Consider the following 10774-nt stretch of genomic DNA (forward strand, 5'->3'; position numbering starts at 1 on the left):
TGGGAATCCTCTTTATATGGATGCTGTTACGGAAGGAGGGACAAGATTAGAGTTTGCACGGATATGTATTGAGATCAAAGTGGATGCGGAATGCCCGGAGACTATCAACTTAACTCTTCCAAATGGTGAAAACTTGGTGATCAATGTAGAGTATAGTTGGAAACCACTAAAATGCAATGGGTGCCAATGCTTTGGACACTCCACTGCCAATTGTCATTTTGCTCCGAAACATGAAGGTAGCACATCTTCATGGAAAAACCTCAAGGTTGGGGATGGAATGATAACAACAAAGAAGCTAAATGGGAAAGACAGTAAACTAAAGGTGGCAAACGGCAATGACAAAAAGGCCAAAGGTAAAGGCGTGGAGTTTCATAATTTGGGGGGAAACACAAATAAGAACAATAGATATTCAGCATTAGCCAACCATGAGTCCAATGAGCAAATCAAAAGGAGCACAATGATGGAAGAAGAGGTCAATCCGGAGAAAACCAATGAAGAAGTCATTTCGGCAGGAAAAGAAAAGTTGTATGAAGCTAGCACTTCCAAGAGTAGTCAAGTTACAACAGCAAAAGGGATAGATATGGAGGTAGAAGGAGCTAGTACAAATGGGGGGGAGGACTTGGTAATTGAGGGCTCTCCAACAATAGTCCCATTCGGAGGAAAACTAAAGGTGGATGAGATGGATTTTAGGAAGAAGGAAATGGATGAGAAGACTAAGAACTTGGGGAAAAAATTGGCAAAGCTCAAGAAAGCTAATTCCCCTCCACTATCATCCAAATGACAAAGATAGCTTGCTGGAACATTAGGGGCCTCAATGCTCCTATCAAACAAAGGGAGGTAAGGCACTTTATCAAGCATAATAACATTGAAATAATGGCTGTGTTGGAAACTAAAGTGGGGAATGATAGATTAAGTATAGTGAATGGTAATATTTGGAGAGAGTGGGAGAATGCTAATAACAATGATAGTCACCCTAATGGGAGAATTTGGGTAGGATGGAATAAGGATACTATCAGTTTTAATGTCATTGAGAAAAATCCGCAATTCATACATGGGGAGGCTTGGTTAGTAGAGGAGAACTCTCTTATAGCCTTAACTATAGTCTATGGGTATAATCAACCTATGGAAAGGAGAAGATTATGGAAGGAAATTGATAGGCTCTCCAATGGGATGGGGAACAAACCGTGGCTAATAATGGGGGACTTTAATGCAATTAGGGGTCCAAGTGAGAAAATTGGAGGAGTATCATGGGGAGATACTTATAGTGATGACCTAAATAAGTGTTGTGAGGAAGCAAATCTAGAAGATCTTCGGTACATGGGAAACCAACTCACTTGGAGTAATTGTAGTGAGGGACATAGGAGGATAGCATGCAAGTTGGATAGAGCCCTTGTAAATGAACAATGGAAAGATGTTTTTGAGGAATCCTTTGCCATGTTTCTTAACCATTCCATCTCTGACCATTCCCCATGCATTGTGACGTGTGGAGGTGGTGTAAGGAGGAGGAGGGTCCCTTTCAAGTTCTATAACATGTGGGCAACACATGATAATTTCCTTAATATTGTGAGGGAGTCTTGGCAAGAGGATGTAGAAGGCAGCCCTATGTATAAGCTCATCAGCAAGCTCAAGAGATTAAAAAAGGTTCTTAGGAGGCTAAATAAGGAGGGGTTTTGGAGAATTTCAGAGAAGGTGGAAGAAGCAAAAGGAAGGCTGGAGGATGTTCAAAATAGACTTCAAAGCAGCCCACTAAATGAAGATTTAGCTAAGGAAGAAAAGGTTTGTTTGGAGAACTACAAAAATCTAAGTGAAGCTGAAGAATCTTTAGCTCGCCAAAAAGCTAAAGTTCATTGGCTTCAAGAAGGAGATCAATATTCCAAGTTTTTCTTCAAATGTATCAAAGCCCGTAGGAGTAGGAACTCTATCAATGGGGTGTGCCTAGATGATGGAACCTTTGTTAGTAATATGGAGGATGTTAAAGAGGAGTTTGTGAGCTATTTCAAAAAGGTCCTTAACTCCACGGTTTCATGCAATTCCAATGTAGAGGAAATTCAAAGGCTGCTTAATTTTCAAATAGAGATTCAAGAGAAAGAAAACATGATCAAGGAAGTGGGGGAAGAGGAAATCAAATCCATTATCTTTGCCATGGACAACAACAAAGCTCCGGGTCTGGATGGGTATGGAGCCTTCTTCTTTAAAACCACTTGGGAGATTGTGGGGAATGATGTGATCAAGGCAGTCCAGCACTTTTTCTCTTCAGGCCATCTTCTCAAGGAGGTAAATTGCACTATCTTAGCTCTTGTCCCTAAGGTTGCTAACGCTTCAAGGTGTATGGAGTATAGGCCGATAGCTTGCTGCAATATAATCTATAAGTGCATTTCAAAGATCCTTGCAAATCGTCTCAAAGCCATACTTCCGAGTTTCATTGATAAAGCCCAAGGAGCATTTGTGGGAGGAAGGTGCATTGGAGAGAATATTATGTTGTGTCAAGACCTAATGCATAATTACCATAAAGTGAGCAAAGACAAGAAGTGTGCCATGAAGATTGACTTATTGAAGGCATATGATACGGTTCATTGGGACTTCATCCTTGCTATTCTTGAAGCAATTGGTTTTCATGGAAAATTCATTGGATGGATTAGGAGCTGCATCTCAACCCCCTCTTTTTCTTTGGGAATAAATGGTGAATTGGTGGGATTTTTCAAGAGTTCTCATGGGCTTAGGCAAGGGGACCCTTTATCCCCTTACCTCTTTGTCATGGCAATGGAGATCCTCTCACGGATGCTTGGAGAACTCAAGAACATTCCTTCTTTTGGCCATCATTGGAAATGTAAGGAAAACAACATAACTCATTTGTGCTTTGCCGATGACCTTATTTTGTTTTGTAGGGCAGATGTTGAATCGCTTACTCTCATGAAAAGTTTCCTAAAGCTTTTTCATGAATGGTCCGGTCTCCAAATGAATTGCAACAAAAGCAATATATACATCTCCGGATTACCCCAAGAGGAGAAGATCAAGCTTGCGGACTCTATCAATGTGGAGGTAGGAGAATTGCCTTTCAAGTATCTAGGAGTTCCAATAACTTCTTCAAAGCTTAAAAGAAGTGATTGCAAGATGCTCATTGATAAGATTGTGGGGAGAATTTATTCGTGGCGGAATAAGTCCTTATCTTATGCGGGGAGATTGTTACTTATCAAGGCTGTCCTATTTAGCATTCAAGTGTATTGGTCTTCTATATTTATTCTTCCTTCAAATGTACACAAGGAAATAGATGGAATATTGAGGGATTTTCTTTGGAATGGTGCTGCCATGGATGGAAGAAAAGCAAAAGTTGCTTGGGAAGAGGTTTGTGTGCCTAAAGAGGAGGGAGGTCTCGGCATTATGAGGTGCAAAGTGTGGAACAAGGCTGCCATAACAAAGAATATGTGGAAGATCCTCCTTGATAAGGGGAACTCACTATGGGTGGAATGGATTAAGGCAAACAAGCTTAGAGGAAAAAGTTTTTGGGAGATCAAACCGAATAATGAGAGCTCATGGGTTTGGAGGAAAATTTTAAAACTTAGGGAACAAATGAAAACCAAGTTCAAGAAAGTCATTGGCAATGGGGAAAACACCTTTCTTTGGCTTGATAATTGGCACCCATTTGGACCATTAATGGACAAATTTGGGAACCGGATTATCTATGATTCCGGAATTCCTAAGCATGCTTTAGTAAAAGAAGTCATTGATGAGCATGGGTGGAAATGGCCAGCAGCAAATTCTTGCCACCTCATGGAGATAAAGGGAGCTCTCCCTTGCTGCCCAATGAGAGGGGAGGATGCTCTAACATGGGCTCCTAATTCTAATGGCAAGTTCACAATCAAATCGGCATGGGAGATTATGAGGAGTAGGAAGGACAAGGTAAGTTGGCACAATATTGTATGGTTTAAAAGGCATTTCCTAAGACATTCATTCATTGTATGGTTGGGTATTAGAGGTAAACTAATGACAAGAGATAGGTTAGCAAGAATTGGCCTTATTTCCCACAATGTATGCCCATTATGTAAGGTGGATCCGGAAAGCATGGACCATCTATTTTTTAGGTGTGTTTTCAGCTCCCAAATCTGGAATGGAATGCTCAATCTTTGCCATCAACAAATCATGTATAGCTCATGGACTTCAATGATCCCGGAATTAGCAAACAAATGGAAGGAAAATAGCTTCAAGAATATTGTGAGTAAGCTTTGCTTTGGGGCAGCCGTGTACTACATTTGGAAGTCTAGGAATGATACTTGCTTTGGAAGAGCCGGATTACCAAGGGAGAGAGTCCGTATGCTTATTCAAGAAGGTGTTAGAGTTAGAGCTTCATGCTTGAGAAAGGTTACCAAGTCTAGAGAAAATATGATTCTTGCAAACAATTGGGATATTCCTCATACAATCTTTGAATAGATGGGGTGGAGTTGGCTTGTAGTATGTTTTGGTTTTGAGTTGTAAGGTCTTGCTTTGTGTTTTGTAGCAATTGGTTGGTAGGTAGGTGTTTCGGCATAACCAAGGGACTTGTCTTTGGTATGCTTGTGAGTTGTGTTGCTTTGTGTTTGTGATGTATCTTTGGTTTATTTGTTCCATAGGTTGAATGGTGTGAGCGTTTGTTGTCTCGGCATAACCTAGGGGCTTGTCCAAGGTATGCTTGTGTTTAAGCTTATTCTAGGGGTTTTGTCCTAGATAGGCATTTGTACATCTTTCTTTGGTATAAAATTACTATTACTTACCAAAAAAAAAATGATATATTGGTGTACTCTAAGTCTCATGATGAGCATAAGAGACATTTGAGATTTGTGTTATAGAGACTACGTGAGAAATAGTTGTACGTTAAGTTCTCAAAATGTGAATTCTAGTTGGATCGTGTTGCTTTTTTGGGGCATATGGTATCAATTGATAGTATCTCGATAGATTCGAGTAAGGTTAAGACGGTGTTAGAGTAGCAAGGACTCAAAACCATTAAAAAGGTAAAGAGTTTTCAGGGATTGATAGATTATTATAGACTTTTTGTGTAGGGCTTGTCTAAGTTAGCTTAACTTTGACTGAGTTAACCAGGAACAACACCCTTTTTAGGTAGTCCGGTGTTTGTGAAAAGAGTTTCTAAGAATTAAAGAAATTGACCTTAACATTAGTGTTAACCTTACCCACAGAAGGAAAAGAGTATGATTTGTACACAGATGCCTTCCATCAGGGTTTAGAAGCAGTGCTTATGCAAAAAGGAAAAGTGATAGCCTATACCTTTAAACAGTTAAAGAATTATGAGGTTTGGTATCCTACTTGTGATCTAGTGCTAGTTGTGGTGGTTTTTACATTGAAAATCTGGTGACATTATTTGTACAAAGTCCAATGTAATATCCATACGGATCATAAAAGTTTGAAGTACTTCTTCACCTAAAGAAAGCTAAACATGAGACAAAGGAAATGGTTAGAACTGGTTAAAGATTATGATTGTGACATTTGGTACTATCTTGGAAAAGCAAACATGGCAGCAAAGGCCTTGAGTAGAAAAGTGATGTTATCATAGGTCACATCTTGTCGAGAGTTACAAAAGGAGATAGAAAAGGACTAAACTAAACTAGTTATAAAAATATTGGTTGATTTGAGGATTCGATCAATGTTGTTGGACAAGATTTGTAAAGCTTAATTGTTAGACAAGTGGTGTATCCAGATGAGGAAGAGAATTATCGAGAGTGTAGTATCTGATTTTAATATCACTAAAAAGGTGTTCAAATTTATAGATCATGTATGTGTTCCTAAAGTGTAAGATTTGACGCATAAGATCCTATTTGAGGGTCATAATTCCTTTTACATTGCCTACCCTAAGAGTGCAAAGATGCACCAAAACCTGAAGAAGACATTTTAGTGGATCACATGAAAAGAGATGTGGCAAACTTTGTGGCAAAATGTTTGGTATGTTAGTACGTTAAGATTGAACATCACAAACCATCTGGATTATTGTAACCTTTGATAATTCCTAAATAGAAGTGGGAGCATATCTCTATAAACTTTGTGGTAAGTCTACCAAAAGTTTGAAGTGGATATAATGCCTTTTGGGTCATAGTAGACTAATTAACCATGTCAACACATTTTTTCTCTGCAAAAGAAAGCACCATCAGTTGGGTTAAATATATGTTAGGAAGATTATGAGATTGTATAGAGTACTTAAAACCATTCTATCAGACAAAGATGTAAGATTTGTCTTAACATTTTTACACAGTTTGCAAAGATCGATAGGTACCAGATTAGTATTTATCACTGCTTATCACCCTTAGACTGATGGCAAATTAAGAGAGTGAATTAAATGATAGAAGATATGTTGAAAGCTTGTTACTTAGATCAGGGAGCAAGTTGGGTTGAGGTGTTGCCACTAATGGAATTTGCTTATAATAATAGTTTTCAGACAACCATTCAGATAACTCCCTATAAGACACTTTATAGGAGAAAGTGTCAATGACTATTGCATTGAAAAGAGATTGGTGAAAATCCTTGGGCCAAAAGTAATTGAAAAGATTATCAAAGATGTAAGGTTGGTTCGAGAAATGATGAAACAGGCTCAGGATCGTCAAAAAAGCTATGCAAACCAAAAAAGATGAGATCTGGAGTTTGTTATTGATGGCAAGGTCTTTGTGAATACTGCCCCTTACTACAATGTGATGAGATTCAAATGGAAAGGTATGTTAGCATCTAGATTTATGGGACCTTATGAGATCTTGGAGCACATAGGCAAGTTCGCTTATAAACTTGTATTGCCAATGAGTATGGATAGGATGCACAATGTATTTCATGTGTCATTATTGTGAAGTATCTCTGTCACTTGACTTATATATTAAGAGTTAAAGATATAGAGCTTAGACAAAGAAGTATAAGCAACTTAGGAATAAACAAATTCATCTAGTTAAGGTTCTTTGGAGAAATTATCGAATAAAATAGGCCATTTAGAAGGTAAAGCAAGATATGAGGCCGAAATTCCCAAAATTTTTTAAGTGAATTTCGAGGATGAAATTCCTTTAAGGAGGTAAGAAATGTAACATCCATAAGTATAACTAAGGGTATTTTAGTCTTTTTAGTATTTTGCTGTGTGAGATTGTGTTTGTAAAGCTACTATGTAATTTTTGGCATACATGATTGTGTCTGAGAGGCTACATGCTTGTATATGATATGACAGAGAACGCAAAATTGTCTTTTCGATTATTATTTAATTTGGCCAAATTCGATCAGGGTAACCTCCTATATAAGTACGATACACAGTCATGACTACTTAGCGAATTTTGAATTCTAAGATAAGGATATGTTTCACGGGAATTGCGTGACATGGTTTTAATGTTTTATAACTGGCATACATGTCTGTGTATGTCTATTTAATCTGAAAATAAAAACGGTCGCAAATCATACAACACTCACTTTTTCTAAAATCTTTTTAGCCAACAGGAGAAAAAGGAAAATTGAAGAGTGCTAAAGCCACATCTTACTATGAGAGAAGTTTTTAGGAATAATTCAAGCTACGAGAAGATTATTATCATCACTATATCAAGGTAAGTAGCACGAGTTCTTGTGTTGTGGTTGTATTGGGTGTTACTGATGGTTCCGAATTAAATGTGAACATGATACTTGATTGCTTAGGTTAGTTATATATATATAGTTTAGAATTGTTTGATCTTGATTTAGTAATGATTTTCTCTATGTATGGTTATTTAATTTAATGTGTTAATGGATTGTTTGGGTCAGTATAATGATAGAAAATTCATTGAAAATGGTATATGGATGAATGAACCTTTGATCTGTAGTGTAAAATGGGATAGGCATATTAGGTATGTGTTATGTCATATTGATGTGGTTTAAATCATTGATTTACGTGTGTAGTGTGGAATAGGGCTATATGGTAAGGTATTGGTTATGAAATATATATTTTTAGAAAGATTTTGGTTGTATTTGGATATGTGGAAAATATAGGAGACTTCAGAGAAATTATGTAATTTTAGCAACACACGCTTGTATATTTGAGAGATACACTTGTGTGTACTTAAGAATATCTGCCCATGTAAGATTGGGTATATAAAGGTGTAGAATTGGGCATGAACACATACCCATGTTCTATGTGACACACGATCATATGTTTTGTGCCAAGGATACACTTCCATGTGTTTTTGTTGCACATTGTGTGGATTGTGTAATACATGTCTGTGTATAAAGGAAACAAATGTGTACTTTTAAGGAAATTTGCAATTGTAATCACTTGAAATGGATTCAAAATGTATGAAGCTCTGCTATGAATATACAGATTAGAGAAATGACAAACTTACCCTTACAAGGGATATTGAGGGGAAAAAACTATTGATAAGACCCTAATAAGAGTTAGTGGTAATAAAAATTCATAAGGTTGTGTCTGACTATGTGGACGATGACATGTACCTAACTGGATTCTATTCAGATCAAAAAGTTCAATATGATGTACATTAACGTCACAGGTTACTAAATTGTGGGTAAAGTGGTAATGAAAGCAACAGGACAAATAAATCTATGTGATTCTACACTGATAATGGACATTGTAGCATTTAGGATGAACGTGGGAAGACAAGAATGGTCCAGGGACCTATTGTATAAGTAATATTGTCTCAACAGCTTAAGTTCAGCCGACATATGTATGAATTACACATAAGAATGGCATCTGGGATGTCATGAACTTTCACATGATGTTTAGGACATCAACGTACATTATAAAGGTTAGTCATTTAGGATGACACCTCGTTACTTGAATATGGGCATCTGGGATGTTAAAGAATACGTTCGTGAACTTTTTTAGGAAGGAAGGAAGTAACACCATTACATATATTACTTTTGCTATTTACTGATTATAAATATACTCACATGTTGTCTATGTGATTTTGCAAGCAGGGTTCAAGAGCAATGGGGTGGTAGCGGGGAGGATAGTAGTATGGCTCATTATGTCGCATGAGTGCAGGAAGACTTGGATGTTTTTCTTTATCATTCATAAACTATTCAATACACATTTATGGATTCTTTTATATGTATTGGTATATTGGGATTTGAATATTATTGATTTGTGTGAGCTCATACTTACGATTAGATGTCTTCATTTATATTATCCATATAATGTTTAAACTATTATATTACATTTTAATACATTTTTGGGATGGTAGGTACGTTTTGAATGTCTTGCCTTTAATGACTGAAATAGTATACTATAAAATCTGATAGGTCACATCTCTTGGAGTACATATTTCGGATAGGGATAAGTACCCGAAAAGAGGTGTTACAATTTCAATAAGACATAGATTCTTGCACACTTATTAATAAAAATAAGCACGAGTTAATTAACATCTTGTACAAAATAATACACATACATATTTAAAAAAACCCTAGCCCTTAGGTTCTTTGAAATCTTTTTTTCTTGTGAACACGTTCTTATCCAGCATAGGAGCTCTAGTAACCTTATCCCTGGACAATCTCCTGTATTTGTGCTCCGTGTGAATACAAGGGTGTCACCTCACCAAGGTTGGATAACATCCATTTCTTTCTCATGTGAAGATTTGGATAAGCCATTGATGCAAGTATAAGCCTTAAAAACACCTTATAATTGTTTTTAATGTCTATATTAATATGTTTTAAAAATGGTATCCTAGTTGGGGTTTTAAGATTGTGTGATTTTATAAAATTTTGATTTTATTACACTGTCGATTATCGACGCCCTAAAACCATACACCGTTGCCCTGCTGCTCCATAATTTTACTTACAAAACCACATAAATAGAACATTAAGTGAAACACACTCAGTAAGTAATTCATAAAAACATAATTCATATTCCCATAACTATCCAAGGCGAAATTTACGTGTCCTTTAATATTCTATTTGTGGTCTCGCAAATGTTTTTATAGTATCCCAAACACCTATCTGAATTGTTGTCTAGCCTAGTGCCCTTTTTTTAATGGCAATGTCATCCTAGATGACTCGTGCCAAACGATGTATATTGACATCCCAGATGTTTAGTGAAAATAGATGATATCTCGAATGTCATCTATAACATATACCTTATACACATATCAGCCAAGCTTGGGTTAAAGATACCACATGAAAATAGTAGTGAGACCTCAGGCCTCTTCTATCATTGCATATGCATCCCAAATGCTATGATACCCGTCGTTAGTGCATAATCATTCAAAGGTATCATGACCATATAAACTAGTCTTGTTACTTTCATTACCATGCTACACATAACTTGGTGGTTCAAATTTGTATGATATATCGTTTCTAGTTTCTAACTTAGAATCACTTCGATTAGAGTATGTTTCGTCGTCCACACAATCAGACATACTCATAATGATTCCTATCACTAACAACCTTCATTAGGGTCTTTTGGTTTCCTTCATAATGTTCCCTTATAAGGGTAAATAGTCATTTCTAACTTTCCTAGTCATATTTGCACCCTATATTTCCTTTGCTAACTTCTTATGTCTTTGTCCTTAAGTTTCACCAAAATTATACAGGTATGTATCTCCCACATATGGGGGTGTGTAAAATAATCCACATAGCAAAAACCCTAAGCACATAGGTATGTATCTTTAAGGCAAGACACAAGACCGTATGTCTTATACCACACAGGCATGTGTTTATTCCTAAATCCATACTCTCATGGCATTACCCTAACACGGGGAGAATTTCCCCTAAATATATATGGCAATGTGTTATATGACACACAAGAGCTAGCGCAGAATTTCCAGAATTTCATTTTGCCTATGTCTAC

The 10774-nt window shown here is 36.8% G+C and overlaps 1 protein-coding gene across 1 annotated transcript; it reads left to right on the forward strand.

The window, feature by feature from the left end:
- The first annotated feature begins 873 nt into the window (after nucleotides 1-873).
- LOC123205589 lies at nucleotides 874-8968 on the forward strand. The gene is made up of 7 exons (XM_044622578.1): nucleotides 874-1776; nucleotides 2209-2720; nucleotides 2886-3039; nucleotides 3262-3474; nucleotides 3700-3897; nucleotides 4605-4657; nucleotides 8908-8968. The coding sequence occupies exons 1-7, from the start codon at nucleotides 874-876 to the stop codon at nucleotides 8966-8968; spliced, it is 2094 nt and encodes a 697-aa protein (XP_044478513.1).
- Nucleotides 8969-10774: the final 1806 nt, after the last annotated feature.

Source organism: Mangifera indica, unplaced genomic scaffold (assembly GCF_011075055.1).
Source record: "Mangifera indica cultivar Alphonso unplaced genomic scaffold, CATAS_Mindica_2.1 Un_0009, whole genome shotgun sequence".
NCBI classification, from domain to species: Eukaryota; Viridiplantae; Streptophyta; class Magnoliopsida; order Sapindales; family Anacardiaceae; genus Mangifera; species Mangifera indica.